Here is a 25,575-nt window from a genome sequence, read left to right on the forward strand (position 1 = left end):
TTTTTCCATAACTGAATAAACAAGCTGTTCTCAGAGGAAAGTACTGTTAGAACAGTGTTAGAAAGGTGGCAGGGTCCGCCACATATAAAACATTGTATGAAATTGTGTTGTCCTTCAAGGTTAGTTGTTTATTCAGTCAAGAAAAAATATATAGTTTATTTATTTAGTTTGTTTAGGCATAAAAAAAATCAGTCAATGAAGATCTTTCTCTTCTCATTACATTTTCCCCCCCAAAACTACACAGTGCATCTTTAACAATCATCTCTCATCTTACTCCAGGAAGTTACATTTTGTTTGTTTTTTTGAGGGTCTCGACCAAATGCTTGTTTGGAGAAAGTGAAGAACTAATAATTCCGGGTAAATTCTTCTTTTTCCTTTTGTAAAGTCAACATCAGCCAGAGTAGCCTGTGTGAAGTACTGTGACAGTCTTGATTTCTTGCTTTTATTCCAGTATCTCTCAGTCTGCCCCAGTGCAGGTTCAGCTGGCACTAATTCATATAAAGTGGATCTAAACTCACAGCAGACTAAATACAAAAATATACTGGTTAAAAAGTGTTTTCAGTCAATTTGACGTGTTAATCAAAGGCTGCAGTTGTTGTTGCAGGATGCAGGTCTCACATTACACCGGTGTTGGCCAACCTACATTGGTTACCAAGAGAGGGTAAAATTGATTTTTAACACCTTTTGATCAGAGCTACACGCGCTGGCCCCACTTAATATTTCTGCATTATTGTCTATGAAGAACAATGAAATCTAATGACCAAGGCCTTTTGGCTGACTTCCTAATGCAGAACAACATGCTTCAAATGTCTCTGTCACTGAAACTGACAATAGAAGAGAAAATTCTACAATCAAGGACGCACCAATTGTAAAAGTCTGGGGACAAAACCAATACCAATATTCAGAATATCATTTTGGCCAATACCTGACGCTGATACAGAAGTTTTCCTGTTGTTGTCCGTCGTTACAAATAATCAAAATCAATACGAAAAAAGTAACTGAATAATCCTAAGTCATTCATTAACTATCTAACACAAAGCCAATCAATCAAACATACTTATGAAACAAACTCTAAAGGAGCTCTGTTGAACTTCTGTGTTGTGCTGTAAGCCGGTCGTTAGTTTATGTTAGCAGATTTCTTGACTAATGTAAGCTATTGTTGCTCTCTGTTAGTGGAGCAGAGAGAGGCACTGAGAGGAGGCTCTCGATAAAATACATAGTCACATCCTTTTCACACAGAAATGCACAGTCAGCAGCATTAAATGACTTCCACGGGCTTGTATAGCCAACTGAGAGAGACGGAGAAGGTCTCATTTACCACATCATGTTACAATGCGCTTGCATATGGTAAAAAGAAAAAGTGATTAATACATGTAGATTACTAAAAACTGTTACATAGAGCCCCTTTAATATAACCTTCTTCATATGAATGCTTTTTGTGAAAAGTAAGTGCTTCAAAAGCCTTTTTACCTACTCAATGATAAGATTTTTTCAGTGCTTACAGTAGTTAGCCTTACAAACTGATGGCAGGGATGACAAGAGCCAGGAGCTGATGAGCCTGCACAAAACTGATGTGACACAACAGGTAAACATCAGCCACTGCCATGGGTGAATGTCATCTTTGCCGATATAGGCAGACAGAGAGATGAAGTCGAGGCCCTTCCGGTGGACCAGAAGAGCAAATACTGTACAGTCGTCAGTGTGGAGAGACTAATACATTTTTGATCCCGTTTGAATTGTGCCATGAAGCACACAAATGATGTTTGAGAATTCAAAAGATAATTTTACATGTCAAGAAAGTCAGCATTTGTTATAAAGAGAGTAAGGTATAATCTGCTTTGTGTGAAACCGCTCAGTGAACGACATTGTGTGCTCCTCTGCACAGAAAAGGTATTAACAAAGGTGAAAAGCACAATAAAACTGGTCATATTGACACCTGCAGTTACGGGAAAGGGTAGTTTGTCAGTTCTGCGAGCTGCTAATATACAACAAACTCAATCAAACTCAATCTTAATTTCAAGTTGAAAAATGATCTTTGATGATTTTTTTCTCTCCATTCACTAACATACATATTTTTCTGAAAAAAGGTCCCATGGGGTCCACGAGAAGGGCCGTGACTCTGGCTCTCTACAGCAGTCAACAAGGTGAATATCAGCTGGCACTGATGTCTGGTCGATATAACAGTGCATTGATACTAAAGACTTCAAACTGTGCAATCTTATTATCCCGATGGACAACTTCAGCATCTCAATGTGCAATGGTGTAAATATTTATGGAGTTTTATTTTCTTATTTACATTGTTAATGTTGTTTCTACTACTTTTTTACTTATGTTTCCTATATTTTTTACTTATGTATTACTACTGTTTTAATTGATACTTTCTATGTTTGCCACCCCCTGTTATACTGTAACAATGCACATTTCTCCGTTGTGGGACTAATGAAGGATTATTTTATTTTATCTTAAATCCTTCTTGTAATTATCAAATTTTGTCTCAGTCCTTAAATAGTGATGCAATATTTGCCATTTTTTGTTGAGAGAAATCTCAAAGTGTACCACAGTCCTACAATCTTGTGTTTGTATTTGTTTATCCATCGGTAATGAAGTGTGTGTGTCTTCAGGTGAGTTAGACAGAGGGGGAGAGAGGGGGGAAGAGAGGGAGAGAGAGAGGGAGAGAAAGGGGGAGAGGGAGCATGGGGGAGAGAGGGAGAGAGAGAGGAAGAGGAGGGGGAGAGAGGGGGAGAGAGAGGAAGAGGAGGGGGAGAGAGGGGGAAAGAGAGGGGGAGAGGGAGAGAGAAAGGGAGGGGGAGGGGGGAGAGGGAGCATGGGGGGAGAGAGGGAGAGCGAGAGAGAGGGAGGGGAGGGGGAGAGAGAGGGAGAGAAAGGGGGAGAGGGAGCATGGGGGAGAGAGGGAGAGAGAGAGGAAGAGGAGGGGGAGAGAGGGGGAAAGAGAGGGGGAGAGGGAGAGAGAAAGGGAGGGGGAGGGGGGAGAGGGAGCATGGGGGGAGAGAGGGAGAGCGAGAGAGAGGGAGGGAAGGAGAGAGAGGGGGGGAGAGACGGGGTGAGAGGGAAAGAGAGGGAGAGAGAGAGAGGGGGAGGGGAGGGGGAGAGAGAGGGAACGAGGGGGAGAGACGGGGTGAGAGGGAGAGAGAGAGGGGGGGAGGGGAGGGGGAGAGAGAGGGAACGAGAGGGAGAGGGGGAGAGACGGGGTGAGAGGGAGAGAGAGGAAGAGAGAGAGGGGTGAGAGAGAGGAGGCGCATGACGTCAGAGGTCAGCTGACCGGTTTGTTTTGCTTGCTCGAGCTCGCTCAGATAAAAACACAGCGAGAGGAAGGAAGCAGCGACACCAAACCATCTTCAAAGTCGTCCTCAGCTAGCGTTTTACCGAAAAGCTGCCAGCAGGACTTCACGGAGACTTTTATAAACCCTTTTTATCTTTTATATTTGTGCTTTGATACAGCCGCTACCTCCGTCTTCATCCCTACTGCCAGCTGGTTGACTTTGACGCAATGCCTTCAGAAAAAACCTTCAAACAAAGAAGGACATTCGGTAGGTGTTATTATCTCATCCTGTTTCATCATTTCTCACTAAGCTCCTCCGCTTCGTGTCTGTCATGTGCTGAGTATGTTTGTAGCTGTCGGCCGAGTTTTCCCTCTGTAGTGGACAACAGTGCACTACGACGTTAATGTAGACAGGCCAGGTAGTTGTTGGTTAATGTCCCAGTTGCGAGTATTAGCGTTCATTTTGTCAAGCTACCTCAGTGTAGCCGACAGTTATAATGTTGACGTTTCACAGAGAAGAGATACTGCATGTTTATCTGAACAGATAATGAACTTACAGGACACCGTCAGCGATGGTCGTGTCAACTCATCTAAAATAGGATAAAAGACAGAAATGTTCACAGTCGTATACAAAAAGGTTTAAAATGGATGAGAATGGAATAAAATATGGTTATTTTGCTGCAGGCCTGTCTCTCCCTGTGTATGTGTGTGTGCGTGTATGCGTGCGTGAGTGTGTTTATTTGCATCAGAGCGACTGGAGAAAAACAAAGTGGTGTCGAAATGCAGGGCAGAGAAAAAGGGAGCTGCAGGATTGGGGGATGGGACAGTTTGTGGATGAGGAGAGAGGAGTTTAGAAGAGGAAACCGATTCAGATGGTGCTCAGACATGAAGTTGAGCTGTTGTTTGGAGGCTAGGCCACAGCCTCGATGCGGATTATTGTTTTGGTTATGCTCTCCCTTCCCCCAGAGCTAAAGACCAGGCCTGCGATGCTGCACAAACTTAGTCGTTTATCTTCTTGCCTCTAGTTTATCGCATATAATTTGTGTTTTTTCTGTAGGTAAGTCAGTGTAATTATATAAAAACGTGTTTAAATTCCCACTAGGTCGTTAAGTTCGCCATTAGTTGTTGTTTTTTTTTATTAGTGTTATGTACCTTGAACAAAAAATGGTAACGGTTACCTTCAGTCCTGGAAATAAAATTCCCAGAATGACTACAAGTTACCGACTTCCGGTTTAACGTCACGTTATTGGTCCAAATTTACACAACCAGAGCACGTGAGGGCCAGGCAGCCGAGGGAAACATCGCGTCACGTGCGTTCAACATCATTTGAGAGCGTGCCACAGTAAAGCTGTTGACACTAATTAATATTTATTACTGTAATATCGCGATAAAGTACTAACTGTAGCTACGTACGTTGCCACTTCAGGAGCAGACAGTGATCCATGAGTGGTTGTTTACATTGTGATAGGCCTCACCAGCTGTAGTCATAATGAACCTCAGTCCTGTGTGTATACATGATGATCTGGCCCACATGTTTGAGTACATACACTGCTCTACGACGTACGTTACATTGTCATTTAGCCTGTATGAATCGGCAGGCCCAAACCTGAGTTCACTTTCAGAGTGTGAAACAGTTCAAGTTGCGTATCTGTAGAATAGGTCATGACATGACTCATGAAACCACAGGGAATCTTCCAGTTGTGCTGGGTGGTACTGACTTTTTCCATATCGTGACAAAACAGAAATATCTGGAAGAGGAAAAAAAAACCCACATGCTTTTAAGTCGACCGCTTCCCTCTTTTTTTTCCTCTTTTGTTTGATTGAAATCTGATGACTCGAAGGCTGTTGGTCTGGTCATGAGAACCAGCTGTGACACATACAGAGCTTCCTTGTTCCCGGGCCATGAGCTCATCCTGATTTAAATGTACAGTGCCCTACGTTTCCTCAAATTTACCATGCAAATAGCCCTCAGGATGATAAATATTTGTCATTTGATGGAGTTAGTTATCGTAACGTAGGTGTTAACATCTATTATTGCCTGATGTCACATGCCTGGATAACAGTAGTAACACAAGGCTTTAAGTGACTCAGCTGGCTGACAGGAGCCATTGTACTGCCTTTGAATGCTTGGCTCCAGCTTCCTTGATACTCTTTCTACCAAACGTTTCATTGTACGTCAAAGTGCACAAACTGATGGAGATGACTGTGATGATGTTCAGACAGTTTTTTTCCCCCTACATGTTCAAGTTTGTTGATTGATCCCATGTTGACCAACCGATTGTTGTTGATGTTGTCAGTACAAAGTGCACTAAGCCCAAGGTGTTATCTGTGGCCATTTATTTTGGCCCAGTTACAAATGACTTCAAATGGGGTTAAACCTCAGTAAGGAGGAGCCTAGTTCCAATCAGCAGCTGTTACTGACCTGACCTTTTGAGTTAACACAGTGGAGGAGAAACCTTGTGTTGATAAGGTCCACCTTTAGCTGAGACTCTAACAAACCAATGTGTAGAAACTAGAGATAGACAGATTATCTGTATTGTTTTTTGTGTCCAATCACAGATTAAATAAATGCATTAAAAAATGCAATACTTTGGCCCTGATGCATGATCTGTTCTCTGTCTGCAGTCACCATTCTATATTGTCACTCAATGTCCCGCCCACACCACTGTCTGATTGGTTACTCTTCATGTATAATAGCCTATCAACACTGAATAATCTGAATCTGCAACATGACTACTAACTAAAGTTATCAAATAAATATAGAGGGGTGGAAGAATACAATAGCAGAAAATGGAAATACTCAAGTAAAGTATCTCAAAATTGTACTTAAGTACAGCACTTGAGAAAATTGTAGTTAGTTGCATTCCCTGACTGGTTCCTCACTGGTTATCAGTTATCGGTCTTCTTGATTATTACTAATCGGTATCTGCCCTGACAAAACAATATTGGTTGATCCCTAGTAGAAACCATCCAGGCCCACATGAACATGAGGTGAATTCTGCAGCCCATACTGAGAGCATCTAGTGGCTGTACATGTTATATTATGACAGGAATAAACAGACCAAATCTTCATTATGTAAGTGACAATTTTTAGCTAATTTCCTGCAGTTTTGGTGTGTGTTAAGGGATGTAAACTGTACACACTCATCAACACACGCTGATTAAATTGAGTAGAAAATGAATGAATCCTAATTTCATTCTAATAATCTGCTAATCACTGTGAAACACTGTGGTTACACCATGAGTGGATTTTAGGGAAAGCCCATTATGGTTTTTTTTTACTGCAGTGCCTTAGTCCTCTAAGCAGTCTTTTAAATACATTGTTCCTACTTTTTATTCTGTTCTGCACTAAGCTCCAAGAATGTAATCTTATTATGATTTTTTACTAAATACTATTTCAAGTAGATCTGATAAGATGTAATGGAAGAGGAATTACAGCTGGGACACACTTTGGTTAAACAGGAATGTGTGATAACAAGTCCACAAAGCTGTTGAACCGGAGATTATAATTACACCATGACTGCGACTTGATCACATGATCACCAAATACATTAACTGACAGAGGAGTCAGTGTGGAGGATATATTTTGACTGTATTCTGTTTTTCTTTTCCTTTTTAGGTGGCTCTGTTCACGTGTTTGTGTCTGATATCTCTGACCTCATTGGTGTTTGATCAGTTCTTGCTGATTCTGCTGACCTGCTAATCTCTTTGTCTTGTTGAACATTTCCATTAACCGAGTTTGTTTGTCTGCCCTACAGAACAGAGAGTAGAAGATGTCAGACTGATCCGAGAGCAGCACCCCAACAAGATACCTGTGAGTTTGCATTTACTTGCTGTGGTTGAGTGAGCACCAAAGCCTGCTGTATGCAGAAAGCCCAAAGCATTCTCAAAATGCTTTGAGAACAAAAATGAAAGGGCAGAAATGTGTGAGCATAATGAGTATAACAGGAAGACACGAGTAAGAACAAGACAAACTCCCTTCAACGGAAAGTGTTACCACATATTTCCTGATCTGAACTCTCTGTGAGATCGTTTAAATGTTATTTGATAGCGTCAGACACATAACTGCATGAGCTCTCATTAGCAGACTGTCTGACCTTGATGTCTGTTACATGGATTCAGTGGAACACAAACTCTGTAATGTTTTATGGAGTTGACATCACAACAAATCTAAAAAGGGACTATTAAATATGATAACAAACATACATAAGCAAATCCCCTTTGCAATCACAAATACTTGTTTACAGCACATGTAGCCTGTATCCCAACAAGAAAGGAGACCCATCATTATATAAACGCAATTTAAATGATTTCTTATCAGTTGATGTATTTATAATATTAGGTTAGAGGATGTGCTGCTGCTCCCTTTAAAACGCCTGAAAGACTGAATTGGCCAAATTCAAAAATAAATGATTAAATAAATGACTCAGTAGATAAATTAATATGCCATTAAATGGAGCAAAAATAAATTCAAAATAAATGTAGGCATTGATTAATGTATAAAATGTGACACAATTGGAAATTTGATTTGCTCTTGTATTTATTCGATCTTCGTATTAATTCCCCTATATTTATTTTCCCAATTCTGTTTTCATTGTATTTATTAATTTATTCATATTTAAATGTATTTATTTATGACACACTTTGAAAGACAGACCTCTCAATAGCATAACAAAGCAGAAATGCAGTAGAAAATGTTAAAAGGAAATACATATGTGAAGGAGAAATACATGTAATAATAAAATGCAAAGGGAAAATAATTGGCTACAGAAATAAATAAATACATATAAAGATGAAAACATTTTTACTTAAAATGGAAATAAATAGGGGAATTAAAGCAATGGTGATTAAATACAGAAGTAAATTGAAACATCATAAATATGTAATAAATATGATGAAATCTACACGCATTTTGTTTGGCCAGGGACCACAGATGGAAAACTAATTATGGCATATTTACAGTTATGTTCATTAATATGCAAAAAAAGTAATTAATGCCTACATTTATTTTTGATAATAAATAAGTTAATATTTTATTAAAAAGGACCAAAAGTATTGAGTCATGTATTTACTTATTTATTTTGAATCTTGGCAGTTTCAGTCCTCCCTAGATTTAAGTGGTGCTCTTAAATTTTGTGCTGATGTTCAGGAAATTTGCACTAGTGGTACAAGTGCAAAAAGTCTGGAGCCCTGTACTCTAAGTTTATTTCATGTTTAGTTTCTGTGGTCCGGCTTTAGCTTCCTGCTCACAGTGACCACAGCAGATGTTTCAAGTTCTTCTTATGAGAAGACCTGTCTGCTAATGAGTCAGGAGTCTTAGCAACCAGCCATAAACAAACACACACCTCATGTTTCACCTGCTCGTTCTATCACTTAGAGTATCAGCACAGCCCTCCATCTGCTGCTGCATGTAAGGCCTCATCTCATCTTAAAAGCACCCCAGTGTGTGTGTGAGTGTCCGTGTGTGTTTCCTGTGTATTCCACTGGGGTTATAAACTGCCATGTCATGCTAAGTGTTGAGACCAGAGGCAGACGCGCTGTGTCACTGTAATATAACTCCATCCAGACTGGCTCAGTGGAGCCTGTGGGGGTGTGGGAGCAGAAGACTGTATGACAGACTCATTATAGCTCTCAGACCAGCCTCAACTCACTGAACTGTAGACCTGCTTTCATGCCAAAAGGAAGTGAATCCACTTGGAAGCACTTGCTCAAATTTCAGAGCAGCAGTTGTATTTTTATTTTTCATTTCCGTAATGATTGTTTTTTTGACTTGGAAAGATTGAAAGTTAGAAATGAATTCTCCTGATTCAGTCGAACACTTCTCAGCATGCAGATTAAACAGTAAACAAATGACACATTAAAAATGATAAAGTAATCAGCTGACATTACAGATACATTTACATTAGAGCTGGGTAATATCCTGTCAGTATCCTGATATAGCATTCAGTATCGTCTGGATTGTGGTCACTATAATTGCATATCTCTTTCGCTCCATTTATCCATCCAGCCATCCTTCATCAACAACTTATTTGCTTATTATTTTCTTGATACCTGGTTTGGTCGATATTACATCATAAAATCTTGTTATGTTCGACCAACAGTCCAAAACCCAAAGATAATCAACTGATTCTAATTATAACTGTTACATTTGTACTGTAAACAAGATGTTTGGATGTTATTTTTAGTATAAGTAAAAGATTGAAAACCAAATTAGTTGCAGATTCATTTTCTGTACATAGACTCATCGTTTAATCACCAGAACCACTGCAGCGCTAATCTGAAATGCTGTCCATTCCAAGTAATAAACGACTTCTCTTCCACAGTGTACATCGCGGTAGTGATATAGGATCACACATTCCATGGTACAATATGTCATCTGTATCAGACAGCCAGGTTGTCACAGTGTGTATAATATCCTATTAAAGGCAGAGAGGCTGAGCACATGATCACGGTGGGATGAGGAGAGGTAGACTCTGTGGTTACGTCATCGATGCGTGGTGCTCAAACCTATACAAAGTTGGACAGTGCTTCTGAGATGACAGACTTTGGATGCGAGGATGAAAACCGTATCGTCACCACGGTGGCGCTGCTGTTTACGGTTTCCTTGATGCAACATTCAAAGAAGCTCTACACAATTATTATTATTTCTGGGGGTATACTTGTTTTTTGTACGTAGCACACAACACACACACACACACACATATATATATATATTTATATATATATGTGTGTGTGTGTGTTGTGTGATTAAAAAAATACATTACCTTGATAAACACAAGCATTAAAAGTTAGTACCTTAAATAGCTCAGATAAGTAATAGAGAGTGTTTTCAAATCAGTCAGAAGATTCTCTGTGGCAGCCAGCCTTAATGGATTAGTGTTACAGTGGTCAGTGTGCTTCTGCAGGGCAGTTTTTAAAAGGCTTATTTGAAACGCATCTTTTAACTTGATTAAATGTCTCACTGCATAAAAACAGTCTGTGTTCGTAGGTCGAGCATTTTAGCTTTGGTCCAGTAAACATGGACTTTAGACTCACAAGCAGAGGACTGAGTTCTTTTTCCTCCTTATACAAATATCCATGACCTCATCTCCCTATTACATCTCACTATTGATCATGGACACTGCTCTGCTGTCAGGGTATAAGGTCTAAAAACAGCAAAGGAAATGTTGCCTTCATAGAATTTCACCAGCCAGAATAAAAGTGGAGAGATTGATTATGTTCCTGCCTTTGCCTGTAGGTGATCATTGAGAGGTATAAAGGAGAAAAACAGCTTCCCATCCTGGACAAGACCAAGTTCCTGGTGCCAGATCACGTCAACATGAGTGAACTCATCAAGATTATCAGGTAGAGCTGAAGTGTTCCACTCTGGGTTCATTTCCTCTCCTCCTCTCCTTTCCTTCCTTTTGCTTTCCACTTTTTTCTTTTCTTTCCTTTGCTATCCTTACTTTTTCAACTCATCTTCCCTTTCTTCTGTCCTTTCTTTTCCTTATTCCCTGTCATACTCCTCACACTGTCATGTCCTTGTCTCTCCACCAGGAGGCGCCTCCAGCTCAACTCCAACCAGGCCTTCTTCCTGCTGGTCAACGGCCACAGCATGGTGTCTGTGTCTGCTGCCATCTCCGAGGTCTACGAGCGGGAGCGGGACCAAGATGGCTTCCTCTACATGGTGTACGCCTCCCAGGAGACCTTTGGCTTCGCCATGACCGCCCAATGAACAGCCATCCTTCTTTTTCCACCTGGCAGGCCATTGGACAATCAGTAGTTTTAAGCCCCCTCCATGTTTCCTGCCACACACCTTTAGTGTAACGACTAAAACACAAACTGCTAAATCTAAACACAGCGTGTGATATTTTCCCAGCTTGAACTGGTCGAGGATGTGATCTCTAAATTATGATTGCAACGAGTCTGTTTGTGTGCCACCACACTCTCCCAGTAGCATAAAGCCACAATGGTTGACCAGAACAGCAGAGTTTAAGTAAAGAAATCCCTAAATTAGACCATGACTCAGGCCAAGAGAGTCTTTAGTGTCTCTGCTTCTTTATTGTCCTCTCTGTTGATTCATGTCCGCTCTCATGGCAACGTGCAGCCTGTTGACGGCAGTTATTTTCAGTGTTGTGGTTAAGTGTCTCCGAGGCTGTATTTATGTTAATGTATATATACATTTCAGGTAGTGATATTACATAAAAGTGGTGAGGCTCCACCACTTATCTATATATACATTAGCCGATGAACAAAGCCAACCTTTACTTAAAGGTTTTTGGAGACAGGAACTAGAGAAAAGTTGGGGAAGTGTGTTTTTTTTATTGCAGTTAAAAGGTAAAAACTAAGGGATTTGTAGTCTGGATCGGAGTTATTTTGCCAGAGTAAAATGCAAAATGAAGTAGAGAAGATCCTTGTTGATGAGCGGATCTCTGCTGTGTGTGTCGTCACATTCCCTCAGTGGTCCTTCTTTGGTGTTTTTATCCCTCCCTGCCTTGTAGCCTAAAGCATCTTCACTGTAACATAGAGATGTTAGGAAACTGCTTTTGCTCTCGAAACAGATGATTGTAGTTTGCAAAAAAGAAAAAAAAATGCCTTGGTGTACAGATAATATTGACTTTACGGCTTTGATTATAAAAGGGTTTCCGGCGAGAGTGTAACCAAGTTGACTTTGGACACACTACAAGGAGCATGGTCTGAGTGCATGTGTGAATGGAGGATGTTTCTGTAAACGCTGATGAGGGGGTCGCCATTTTCTTTCCTTTTTAGTGTCCTTTGTCACAAGTATTTATAAAGGTGATGAAGGAATGTAAGAAAGTCGGAACAAGAGTGAAGCACGGGCAGGGTGACGAGCATCATGTCTGACTGTTCATCTGTGTTGTGCCTCTGACCCACCGGGCTGATTTCCCACAGCTGTCATTGTTGTTCAGTTTCACTTCACTGAAATCCAACGGGCGCTCTCACCGTGGGGAACCTGCCCAGTGAGTTTTCAAGGTCTGCACTCATAAAAAAAACCTGTCTGTCTGTTTGCAGATGTTCCTCTGCACTTTCTGTGCTGACGTACTTCTCCTCCTCATCATCGTCTTTTAACAGACTGTTTAGCTGCTTTTATATCGCAGTATTTTATCTTTTTGGTTCTTTTTATTTAATGTGATTTTATTCCATTGTACGCCATGTCTTTACTCTTCGCTGTCTACAGTATGTGAAGTATAAAGGTGACTCTTTTTTCTGACTAGTGAAAGCCACTGTGTGTTTGTTACAGAGGGGTGGAGCATTTGTTTCAGTGCTGTCCTTTCTGCCTGCTCCTCGGTTTCACGCACACACATATCCACACACAGCAATATCACCCAGCCTCCTCTTATGTATTTATGTTGGTATTTTGTAAACAATAAAAACAGAAAAAAAGAAAGAAGTTGTTGGTTTCCTGTTTTTGCACGGTGTTATACAGGTGTCCATTATGCTGCTACTCATACCAACTGACAAATAACTCTGAGCACAAATTCTTATACAAGCTAAAATGAGTCAGTACTGACAGAGTGAGTCAGCTGTGTAAAACGTACCGCATGATTAAACACTGCTGAAGTTACAGGTGCTGCAGTCATACAACTAAAACAATTGTGAGTTGATTTGGCAAACAATCGTCAGATGTAAATCTTTGGTAACACAATAATAACCATCATAATCACATGGTAAATATATAGTTAATTAAACTTTAGTTAACAGTTTTTTGACTGTTAACTAACAATGAAATACTCCTTTGTGCTACATCTATTTAAAAATAAATTGCTTAATAAATGGTGCGTTTCTGCATTGTGTTCTGTAAAACCATAATGTTTTCATATCAGCCGATATTGACAACATATATGTCGATACTGATACATCTGGTTGGGCTTTACTATTAACTAATGTTTAATTAACTATAAATTAACCATTTAAGTGTTACCAAATCTTCTCAGAACAGTGTGAAGCTCCCAAATCCACAGTTCAGTCTCACTAAACACCACATGCTTTTCTGGTATCTTGACCCGCTGACGCGCTGACTGTTATTTGGTGGCTAAAACAGCTTACACAGCTCTTCTAAAGCTTTGTATCGCTGTCAAGCACATTTATCAACAGGTTTATTTTGTTAACAATATGCATGTAACGACTGGAATCCTGTCAAATTCACACTCAAAACAAATAAGGGGCAGCATATCACCAGAATAACTGCTAAATGCTGCTAACTGTAGCTGTTGTATGCTAGTTAGCTCAGTTAGCCATGCAGCTTGCAGTGTAGACTGGGAGCCCTGGGTGCCAGGGGAGTGTTGGTGTCTACACAGCTAGCACAGGAGATTTGGACCTGCATGTGCCAGGGCTAGCTGGTTAGCATGCTAACTTCAGTAGATATCTCTGTAATACAACAGAAGTCATAATGTCAAACCTGTTATTTCTTGATAATTTTAGTCAATGTTTGAATGTTTTCAACTAAAACTCTTGGATACGGCACCTGTAATATTTTCAGTAATCAGGTTGTCAAATGTAGTTTACCGTAGCAGCTCCTCAGCCATCACTTGTCAAACACACAATAGAGCGTAAAACTGAGGCAGCACAGTTCCTGAACATGGAGCAGACGGACATCAGAAGCATTAAGATGTAATGTGTCTGTGGTCAGAGTGTGTGTGTGTGTGTGTGTGTGTTCATGTGCAATCTTTATGTCTAGGTTGAGAAAACAATGTTGACCCTTTATTTAGCTCATGGTTGGTAGCTGGTTTTTGCAATAATGGCAAAAATACTGAACTGCAGAATAATGGTCCTGCTCTGCAACACTGAAGATGCATTTTTTAGCATTCTAATCACACGTGTGTAAAAATAGGTCTGTTTCGCTGTATACCCTGTAATTTCTATGGATGAGAATGATGTTTTTTTTATCCATGACTAAATTAGACCTGTAATGTCAGTGTTGCTCCACTGGCTAATTTGAACAGTTCTCCGCCCACTGGTTCAGAACATTTAGATGTGACTTTTGAGACAGGAAAGTATTATTGGATTTATATTCAGGCGGAACTGAAAATATCTAATGACACGAGTAGACCTGTATCTAACATAGATACGAAATTGGATGTTAGATAAAGCGCTTCATGCTCAAATGTGTTCTTTAGTGTTCTAGAAATAGATTTGCTAATCTTCATTCACTTTCATTGAAAGTTCACACATTTTAACTCCAAGTGCACACAACAGTCTGTCTACAGGCCTCAGGGCGAACCTCTGCATATGTGAAATGGAGTTTGGTGGCACCAGAGGGAGCTGCATGACAACTGATAAATTGCCTTGAGTGATCTTACTTGAGTCAGTGACAGCTAGGTTTGAAGACTACAAGATTGAAATGAAAAGATTCTGTGGGTGTTGAGTTACAAGTGATCTTACCAGACCTCTGTAGAGGATAGCTTCTCGAGGCTACATTAGCCACTACTAACATAACACATCAAAAGGAACAGTTGGTAGTCAAGGTGCATTGTGGGGAATGTATTTTCTATGTTTTAACAAGTAAGAAGAATCCGTGGAATAAAAGAGAGGATATCTCTGTTCTGCTGCAGTGTCCAGCAGTTATAAAGGAGTGTTACCCTTTGCCTAAAAGTTCACTCCAGAAATGAAAATTCACTCACTATCTACTCACCCCCACGCTGATGAAAAGTTGTGTGAAGTTTTTTGTAGTCCACTAAACATTTCTGGAGTTCACAGCGAAACAGCGTTGCAGCATTGTCCGAAACAACTGAAGTAGCTGGAGACTTGTTTTAAAAAGGAAAAAAACAGAGACTCCAAGAATCCAGAAGCCCCAAGAACCAAAACTGATTTGAAAAGCTGTTATTTAGATTTTCAAGCCTTCAAGGCTTTACTTGAACTGCTAAACTTAAAGTTCAGCATCCCTTATGAAGTAGGTGCACAAGCTCAGCTATGAGTTGAAGATGTAAATATTGTCTTTTCAAATAAATCTGGGTTACCTGGGCTCCCAGAAACTGGGATTACGCCGAGCGAGCTGTATGGAGCCATTCTGTTTTTCTCTGAGTTTTTTTTTTTTTTCGTTTTAAAGTGTTATGTGGACTCAACCTCACCCGCCTCTCCATCAGCACGGGGGTGAGTAGATAATGAATTAATTTTCATATTTGGTTGAACTCTTTAAAGCATAGATAGGGAACATTCATTTGGATGTTTCTGGCGGCCCCCGCTGGACAAAAGCAGCAGTAGCGCCACCACCTCTTCATCTGTCTAACGTTTGCATTTGTTTTGAATGTGAAGAAAGCTGCAACACTTTTTTAATACCAATACTGACTACAGAGCAGCTTCTTTCCTCGGGCGGTGAGACCTCAGCACTCTGCCATAGAAAATGGTTTTAATTTTATGACTTATCTGACTTTGATATGTCCAAATCCCACCCAGGTACAGCCATAAAGAATTATTATGTAGAAATAGCCAAATCTTCTCGCTGATGGTCTCATTTGCTCATGTAGGTCACACAGAGGCATCAGTATGAAACTGAGACTGCTTCAGAACCAGTTTAAAACTCCTTTCAGTAGGAAAGTTATAAATAAATCATATGAACCAGTTGATGAAAGACAGAATCAGAAAATATTTTATTACTCAAACATGTTTTTTTTCCCTCAAATCAAATAAACATCTCAAAGTTTTAAAACACAAACAGCGATATAAAATCTGACCTAAAAATGAACTGGATAATTATAAACTGTGCTCAAACATTTGCACACAAACATTTCAAAAGCACGTTTTGCTAAAGATGAAGAAACATGCATGCTGGTGCTTCAGTGAACCAGCCTCTACTGTGACTGATAGATTTAGACTCACGTCCTGCTTTAATGAAACTGCAAAACTAATGGTTTCAAAAAACCCAACAAAAATTGAGTTTTATGACAAACAACCTCAAAAGAAGGCATTCTTTGGTATGATCTATGGAGGCAGTTTTCTCGTCCTGTGCAAACCTTTGAAGAAAATATATACGTGTATTTATGCGGCCATGTCCACAGAGACAATCGCACTGTGAGCAGAAAGTTAAAGAACCTTGAGCTGAACGAGTGAAGCCTGGCTAGTTGATCCTAAGCCTCATATTTCTGTGAAAAAGCTCCAAAGATATTTTACATTAAAATACAAAACTGTTGACTTATTCTAAACAACAGACAGACAGAAGCTGTTATACACACTGAATGTTCAGTATTTACTATTTTAAATAAACACCCCGTGTCCCTGTGCTGTGCCCTCCAGGGGTACAGATAGAGTTTCATCTGAAGGACCAGCTGTCCTCGTGTCTGGAAAACTCTGGGTCCTGCCCAGCAACTCGCTCGCATCAGAGACTCGAATACACTGTCAGACCTTTACTAACAAACTCAGATCCTTTCCGACGCAGCCCTGAATTTTCCTTTGCATAAAGACTACACACATTAATACAAAGAGTCAGCTCCAGTTGAGCGGCTCGACATTCATTCAAAAACATCAAAAACACGAAAAAAGAAACTGAACTGAAAAGATGGCACTTTTGAAATGTCCATCTAACCTGAAAGAGCGCAGAAACACTGATGTCAACTGAAGATACAAAAAAGACATTGAGAGGCTGTTTAGTCGGTGCACAAAGTGCCTGAATCTGTTCAGTGTTCATTCCGATTGTCGTGCTGTAGAGGAACAGCATTTGGCACTGGAGGCCATTTCTCTCTCAGAGGTAGAGAGGCAGCTGAGGATTTGACTTCAGGCACTGGTGAAGGTTTTTATGGACAAGAAAATAGCTGGTGCAGGGTCCCTCTGTGAACGCCAGCTGCTGACAGCAGCACAACGGCTGGATAATCTTCACCCAATATGGACGCCTTTACTCATAGCCAACGGGGCCTGTCGCATTGCAAACCTTCTCTCGGAGGATACACAAGGGATTTGTGTACACAAGGATATGCATCCTCCAGTATCTAATAATCGACTGCCAGTTCTTGAAAGGAGATCAGTGCTCCGGTGATCACTGATTACAAGTAAATATGTCAAATGTATCAGACCAGGGGGACCCAAAATTTTTCCCCTTAAACTGAACTTTAATGCTGGGCCATGGAGCTAAAGGTCCCTAAACTGACCGATATTCTGTGTAAAATGTCCTTCTGCCCGCCATGCTCAGATGATGAAAAATAATAAGGAATCATCTGGTGGGCATAATCCAAACTTTGGCGTGGTTAGACCAACGAAAAAGCTGCTGGAATCCAGGCATTCTCTCCTGTTCACCTGACATGTACTGTAGTTATCACAGGGCATAAAAAGATGTTAACGTTCTATTGATTTACTGTATTTAGCATTAAAATGATGCACCAGTTAAACATCATATGTTGGACTGAAACGCCACATCTTCTTCTGCACATGGAGCTTGGTTTGACATGAGAGTTGACATAAGAGCGCCTGAATGCATCAATTTTTGGTCTCTGTGGGAGAAGAGCAGCAAAAACCCTTAGGTTCTGGAAAGGATCTACATTCTTGAGCAGATTGTTTGAATCAGGGGAACTCTTATTTTAAAAGGTGCCCTGTGGAGTTTTCTTGTAAACAAACAGAATATGTTTATATGAAGAGTTTCTCACCTTCAGTTCTAACATACATGTTGAGTGCATTTCCTTCTACATAAAACACTATATATATATATATATATAAATTATATATATATTACCACCAAAAACCACCACAAGGTACCGTTAAAGTGGACTTTTTCCCCTTTTTCTCCCCTTAAAGGAGGATGACCAAGAGGGTGACCCATCTGAAAACCTTAACAACAGCCTGCCTGTGTCCTACATCTTTACTGAACACTAATCCTAAACTAAAGGTTTTGAGTATGTGGTGTGTACGTAACAAAATTCAGTATCTCAAAAGAGTCGGTGTGCGTACTAAAAACATTTGTGTGTGCTGTCGAACACTATTCTCCAATAATACAATGCTTACAAAGGGGCTACTCACAGCTGCACAAAAAGAGTTGTGGATGGTAGTTAAACTTCTTGCATGTTGATTGCCTTCGCTCAGAGCGTGTATTGCATAATTTCCTATTAATATAAAACCAAAGTATCGAGGCCTTGAGTTTGAGATGTTTTTACCATCAGATTCAGTCAAAGGTGCTTCGTTGTGGCTTGTGAGAGCTGGACAAATATCCAAGGTATCCAGTCTGCCACAGTATTCTTATCAAACAGCGTTTTATATCTAGAACAAGGAAAAATGCACAGAGTTTCCAGGGAGTGCTGTGTCTTTGGTTTGTTAACCATCTAAAAGACTATGAATGATCAGCTGGGTGGCTGATTTGGAGACTCTCTGGTTGTTCTGCACCGTGAGCAACACAACTGATTGCATGTTTGTAGCGTTTTATCTGAAGATGAACAGAGTTCCAGCTACATCTGACAGAAACTTGTGTTTGTATTTGTGGAGATCTGAGGAGGGATGAAAGCTAATCTGTGACAACCGCTCCTCTTCTCGCCAATCTGTTTCCTTTCCGTGCTCCTCTTATCTCTCTGTAAGCTGTCTTAAAAGAAGTATAAAAAGGAGGTCTGTGCTTGCAGATCCACCGTCTTTGAACAGACTGGTGTCGCCTCGTCTCGTCCCTTTTAAACGCCGAGGCTGCTGCCTGCCGGCTTCAGCAGCAACATGAGGTACAGTTGTGTCAGGAGTGTGACAGTTCAGATCCACTGGTGTTTCTGCTGGTTAGTCCCCTGAGTCCTTACTGTCAGAGTGAGGAGTGTACTTCAGTCGAAATGTCCCTGTGAGACACAACAGAGGAAGTTGAAGCTTTGTAATTCCCAAATTATACAAAGACATGCAGTCATAGGTCCTGTTTGCTTGATGAAAAACACCCTAGTCTTATGTATTTATGGATCCATTTGAAGTTGTATGACATTCTGTGCCCCGACTGCAAGAGGTGTTATTATCAAAAGAATAGAGGTTTGAAATCAGTGTGGTGAAGATTCACATCATTATAACTTTATCTTTGTTTGATATAGAAATCTAAATGTTATTAAAATTCAGCCTTAAATATATTTTATTTATATAAATCCATCAGGTAATTGAGAAATCTGTAGCAGAACAGATGAAGATAATATATAATAAAATAAATGTGGGAAATAAATCCAAAATGAATGGTTAATATTGTTTTTTAGGTAATCGACAGTCTCAGTCACAAAAATGATCTTTAACATACACACAGATATTTGCAGTATAAACATTGGTGACTGTTATTAATTGATCATGGGGATTTCTTTTAAGATTACCACTGACTAGTGAGATGGATCATCATCTTTGACATTCAAATAACATTCATCACATTTTTAATTATGGAGTCTGTGTGTGTGTTTAATTGAAACTTATTAATATATAATCCCAAGTGAATAAAATAAACTTTTAAAGCATGCATTAATGTACAAAACGTATGTGATTGTTAAAATGGCAGAAGGTTTTCTATTTTGTGATTTGTTAACATTTAATTATCAACTTGTCATATTACACATTTCACAAAAAATTGTACAGCAGTCACTGGTGAGAGACATTTTGGATCCCGTTTGAATTGAGTCATGAACTGCACATATGATGTTTGTAAATTTCAAAGATAATTTTGCAAGTCAAGAAAGTAATCATTTGTTATAAGAGAGTAAAGTATCATTTATTTTAATGTAAACAGCTCAGTGAACTACATCGCCTCGTTCAATACACGTCACCTCGGCACAGAAAAATTATTAAAGAAGGCGAAAATGTGGTATGGGTATGGGATTTGTTGACCGTTAAATGAAGTGACGGTGTGAAGTCTTTCTACTTACGTATTTTCAGTCTCCTACTTCATTAGTTTCATAACAAACTGTGACTTTCTGGAGATGAAAAATGATCTTTTAAATTGACCATATGTGTGATTCATGTAACAATTCAAACGTGACTAAAAAATTATTTGTCTCGCTGCATTGACGGGGCACACTAGAACAAGGTATAATACACTTTTTAAATTGATCAATTTATGAATTGATTATCACTGAATTTATAATTGTAGCAATGTTTTCACTCACCTTGCTGTGCTGAGTCCATGGGCGGCTGTTTGCACTCCTCTGCTCTGTGTCCATTGGCACCACAGTTATAGCACGACAGACTCCCAGCTGCACGTTTCTGGCTTCCCAGCATGCCATGGGGCTGGTAAAAGGCAAAGCCCTGCTGCTGGTCATGTGACAGGGGGCTGTGGCGGTACAGGGGCGGTGGCATCATCATCGGGTAGGAGAAGGGCGTGGCTCCGGAGCCGGCATTAGTGGATGAGGCTATCAGTGGGCTGAGGTGGAGCAGAGGACCCAAGGTGAAGAGGGACGGGCCAGCAGAGAACGGCTGCAGGTAGCCGGCCGCTGCGTATCCAGGCAACGCCCCGTAGGTGCCGCAGTTCCCCCGGCAGCCACAGGAGCTGCAAACACACACAGAGGGGGCGTGACCTGAACTTTGATCCAATGAAGAGGCAGAGGAGGAGGAAGGGGAGGGGCTTGAAGTAGGCTGGGGTGGGTAGTAAGTGTTGCCGGGTACCGCAGCCACAGGAACGCTGTTTGCAGTTGCCATGGGAACAAAGCCACCACCACTAGTTGAGCTGCCAGACTGCAAGCCAGACTTTGTGGAGGGACAGGAGGAGGAGGAGTAAGAAGAGAAGGTGGAGGAAGAGGAAGCAGGTGGGCAGGAGTAGTATCCAGATGGAGAGGGCGTCGAGGAGGACGAGAGGTGGAAGTGCAGAGGGGGATGGGAGACGTGGTGGAGGCTGTTGGAGGTGGAGGTCATAGCAGCGCTGGTTTCTACCATCAGACCCACAGCACCTCCCACCAGGCCACGGCAAACCCCCGAGTCCTGCAGTGCGGAGGAGCCGTCCATGTTGAGGCCAGGGAACAGGTTCTCCAGCCTCACCCCCATCCCCACATTAAAGCCTCCAGCAGCTGGTGGCAGGCCCGATCCCAGCGGCTTAGTCCTGTCCTCCGTGCTCAGCGGAGGGGGCCTGGGCTTACGCGGAGAAGTCAGGATGCGTGCTGGGTTTGGGACGGGGGAGAGCAGGGTCTGGGGGTAACTGGCCTGTGGGTGGTAGGGAGACTGCGGGAGGCCGAAGGAGCAGGAAGGAGGGAGAGGAGGAGCTGGATCTGTTTGTACAGGTAAGACCTGGGCTGTGGGGCGACTGGAGCCTGTGGGGCAGCTGGAGTTCAGGATGAAGAGGCAGGACCGGTCCTTCTCAGGACCCCCTCCTGCTGCGTCTGGACCTGACACACCTGTAACACAGATACATGGGGGTGTTTCTGAAGCTCATCTTAAAGGTCATTAATAACATTTTTATGTAGACAAATCATCAAAAAATAATATATTCAGACTTGTAGCTTGTAGTAAGCTGCAAAATAAGTGTCTCTTTTCCTTAAAAACATTATTATATTTGTGAATGAATCAATTAATTCATTAATTAATTTAAAAATGTTTGTCAGGTCCAAAATGAATGTTTGTTTATGTCTGTGTGAGAATTCTGACCGTTTGGTCAAGCTTCTACCAACGTTTGTATCCGTGTTCGTCAGCAATCAACAGTTGTGGTAGTTGCCAGTTTGTGGAAAAAAAATAGAAATGGCTGAGTGCTACAATATGCACCCAGCATACTGTACTGCCCTAATGTTAGCTAGCTAGCGTAAGCAGCGTTAACGTTAGCTAGCGTTGGTACAGCAACATTTGCTAGCTAGCATTAGCTATTGCTAGCTAGCATTAGCTAATGTTAGCTAGCGCATAAACTGGCTTGGAAAGATGATTCCAACAACAGCACTGTTGTAACGTGAATGCAATTAAAGATGGGGGATAGAATACCACTTTTAGTGGCATAATAAAAATATAAAAAAACATTTAATGTGTGTATGACTAAATATCAGAGAGAGGAAAACAGGAATCACAGGAAAACAGGTTTCAATAAAATCAAAAAAAAAAAAAAAGAAAAAGTAAACAATAACTCAACTCAGATTTCCTCATTAATAATTAAGTTCCTGGATTTGTGCAGGATTCCCACTGGTGACGCAATATTTCCAGTAATATGACACCAGGTGGTTTGCTGTGATACCATTGTCAGAAACATCTCAAAATATCAGACCTATCAAAGGATACAACTTATAGAAACAGTTTGTGCTATATTAATCTATATATAGATAATGTTTTTAGGTAAATGCAATATAAGAGAAACAGACATGTCTTAATGTTTTAACAACAAGGGTAAAAACTAGGGAGATTTCTGTTCAGCCCATACTAATGTTAATTTATGCTCTTTATTTTGTACATCAATGGGAATACATTGATAAAGAATTAAACAGTAGGAAAATGTGCAAAATAATAAAATGGGGAATATCACTATCAATATGTCCACTTTCAAGCTGCTGCATTTTAGAATTTCAAACCCATTCGGCTACTTTCCTATTTTCAGGATTATCACTCTGTAATGATTCAATTGTCCTGTGAGTAAAACTTACGCCTGTGAATGTCTCTGGTCCTGTCGAAGGTGGAGTCACAGCAGAGTGGTGTTCGGGGGGAGCAGGAGGAGCTGGAGTAGCCTGAGGATGAGCTGCTGTCTGTTGAGACGGGGTGATGATGCGGCACAGCGTCCACCTCCACTCGCAGCTCTCCTGAAATACATTTCAATACACCACAATATTAAGTTGCATTTACATTGTTTTTGGGCAACTGGTAGAAAACATTTGTCACAACAAAACAATGTAAACTGAAGCCAAATTAGCAGAGACAACAAGCTTCGTTACCTGCAGTGGAGGTGGGATGTGTTGAGGGTCCCATGTGACTGGAGGGCGTCACCCTGGCGATGCCGCTGCAGGACCGTTTCTCTATCTTCATCTCCCTGCTGAGGACACACACAGACAAAGAGGTGTGAGGCATGTTGTGCTTCCTCCTGTTTTGTGCACATACATTTTCTAAGTAAATTTTTAGCATAAATATGAGGGTGCAAATCATTTAATGAGCTCAAATAAGACAAAATATCCCATTAAGTCTGTCCAGGTCTTTATAAGGGTTGAAAGGCAGTTTATGGTCGCTTCTCACCACCAGGGGGAGACACTGTCCACTCAACATGTTCCTCAGCATCCCAACAGCTCTTCCACAAACATCTGCAGACAGTCACATGGAAAACCACTGCGGGAACTTTCCATTTTCTGTGTCTTGTTTAAGCATGCTCAGACACAAACAGTTACTCAGGTGTTGCCACCTGCCTGATGGAAAGATGTTGATACTGTGGATGGAAACACCAAGATCAAGAGATAATGAGAGAGCAGGTACACATGTGACGAACCCAGGTGTAGGTGTGTGTATGTGTGTGTGCGTGCGTGCGTGCGTGCGTGTGTGTGTGTGTGTGTGGATGTGTTTATGTAAGTAGCATAATTAGACGCATTTACTTGCATGTCCATGTTTTTGTGTTGTTGCATGTGTTTCTGTTGGTTATCTCCTCATAAGTACATCTTATCTTGGCAGCCCACCTACAGCTGGTTAACCATTGATGCTTTCGGGACCAGTAGTGCTGAATATTTGCTGTCGATATCAGCAACTGATCAGTCTGTCTGTTAATCGTTAATAGGACAAAGCAGCTGCTGATTTCACCATGCCCTTCTATTGTAAAGGATACTGAAATGAATGCCAACAAGCCTAATTTGAACTCACTCATATTATAGATTTAACAACATAAACCCTGTACGTAGAGTGACTTCCTACATTATAAAGTGAGCAGTTATTTTAACTGAAGCTCTACCCTGGGATAGTGACAGCATCATTTGCCAATACATCCTGTACCAACCTGTGATGCTAATCAAAATTAGCAGAAGCATTTGTTAGTGCAGAATCTTTTTTTTTTTTACCACATTTTCTTTTGTGCATCGTCAGTTCAAAATCTGCTGTCATGATTCTCTCCAGATGTTCTCGTAGATTCTGAGCATGTGAGAGGATGCAGGCTGAGCCACTGTTGGCTCTGGATGACACAAAGATGGCACTCAGGAAGCAGGAGAAAAGGACACTTAATGTAGCACTTTCTTGTTTCCCTATAGATTTAATTTTGTTCCAACAGTGACAGACAGTGGATTTTTCTATGACAGACTGGCTATCATTTACGTTTCAATTATACCATGTTTAAAGCTCACTCTGCATTCTCACTGGCCAGAGGCAGGCCTTATTTTTAGATATATACTATACTCTTATTAGATCTCAGTGCTGCCTTTGTTGACCATACAATACTACAGGACACTGGAAAGATGAGAAAACTGGGTTGGGCTCTCAGCCAAAGAGCTCAAGTGGTTTAAGTCAACTCGTCATAACAGGAAGTACTCTCTCTCAATTGGTTATTATGCATCTGACGTTTGGGGTTCCCCAAGGCTCAATCCTCGGTCCTTTTCTATTTAACATTTACATGCTTCCACAAGGCCAGATTATACAAAACTATAATATCAAATTTCATTCAATTACGCAGTGGCACCCACCTTTACCTTCCTGAGCCATTAAGCAACTACATTCTCATAGATTATCTTTCCAAAGGAATCGAAGAAATACTATTGGATGCGCCTGAACTTGTTCCAGCTAAATGGAGACAAAGGTACTTGTCTTTGGCAGAAAAGAAGGAATGCTGAGAGTTAGCGCTCATCTCAACTCTCTCTTATCTCTGAAAACCAAAAACCAAGCCATCTTGGTGTTATCTTGAACTCGGAGTTACTATTAAACAGCCACGGCAAATCCATCACTTTCTATTACAAAGTCCACCACCTTAAAAACAGGAAACTAATTCATACCTTTAATTCCATTGGGTTAGATTAGCATGATGGTATTTTTTCAGGCCTCTCCAAAAAAACAGAAAAGGCTGAGAAAATGTAGAAAATGTCTGACTATAAATCACTCATGGACCATTACAGCTCTCTGTCTTTAATTCTACGAACCATCTCAGCCTCTCAGGTCATCAGGTAGAGGCGCTGTGAATTCTTCTTAATCTTTAAATGTCATTTAAAGGTGCCCTTTGAGTCCTAACAAACACGTCAAGTGCATTTCCTTCCTCATAAATCATTTGCAAGAGTGACTGGTCTTTAAATCTGTATTTTTCATCTTTGCTTGCTTTCCAGCAGTCATCTACTTCGCTGCCTTTGTTGGCTACCAGGTTACCACCTGTAGATCGATGGATCAATGCAGGTGGCTGCTTGTGCGTGTGCATGAGAACAAACAAAACAGGGGCCCACTCATAATATAATCATTGCTCTATAGTGCTAATAGTGGTTAACAACTCCACAGGGCGTCTTTGAAAAAGGTGTGTATTCTTTTAATTTGCA

General features: G+C 40.8%; 2 protein-coding genes across 3 annotated transcripts in view; one reads left to right on the top strand and one right to left on the bottom strand.

Moving 5' to 3' along the window:
- The first annotated feature begins 3,281 nt into the window (after window positions 1–3,281).
- Window positions 3,282–12,665, top strand: map1lc3b (microtubule-associated protein 1 light chain 3 beta). The gene is made up of 4 exons (XM_084364578.1): window positions 3,282–3,548; window positions 7,039–7,094; window positions 10,518–10,624; window positions 10,817–12,665. The coding sequence occupies exons 1-4, from the start codon at window positions 3,509–3,511 to the stop codon at window positions 10,992–10,994; spliced, it is 381 nt and encodes a 126-aa protein (XP_084220704.1). The 5' UTR covers window positions 3,282–3,508; the 3' UTR covers window positions 10,995–12,665.
- Window positions 12,666–15,843: 3,178 nt separating this feature from the next.
- Window positions 15,844–25,575, bottom strand: part of zcchc14 (zinc finger, CCHC domain containing 14) — a 30,874-nt gene continuing 21,142 nt past the window's right edge. For both annotated transcript variants that reach the window (XM_084363473.1, XM_084363472.1), the window contains exons 11-14: window positions 23,026–23,123; window positions 22,741–22,893; window positions 20,299–21,516; window positions 15,844–19,008 (exon numbers count right to left, since the gene is read on the bottom strand). In XM_084363473.1, the coding sequence (XP_084219599.1) occupies window positions 18,953–19,008; window positions 20,299–21,516; window positions 22,741–22,893; window positions 23,026–23,123 (1,525 nt within the window). In that variant the 3' untranslated portion in view covers window positions 15,844–18,952. The remainder of the gene's footprint in view (window positions 19,009–20,298; window positions 21,517–22,740; window positions 22,894–23,025; window positions 23,124–25,575) is intronic.

Source organism: Pagrus pagrus, assembly GCF_965226575.1.
Source record: "Pagrus pagrus genome assembly, chromosome: 10".
NCBI classification, from domain to species: Eukaryota; Metazoa; Chordata; class Actinopteri; order Spariformes; family Sparidae; genus Pagrus; species Pagrus pagrus.

What these genes read in the sequence shown, in the direction of transcription:
- map1lc3b (XM_084364578.1), top strand. Translation starts at nt 3,509, where the DNA reads ATGCCTTCAGAAAAAACCTTCAAACAAAGAAGGACATTCG. An exon ending in CAAACAAAGAAGGACATTCG is followed by an intron (nt 3,549 to 7,038) that starts GTAGGTGTTATT and finishes TCTGCCCTACAG; the next exon opens with AACAGAGAGTAGAAGATGTC. An exon ending in AGCACCCCAACAAGATACCT is followed by an intron (nt 7,095 to 10,517) that starts GTGAGTTTGCAT and finishes CTTTGCCTGTAG; the next exon opens with GTGATCATTGAGAGGTATAA.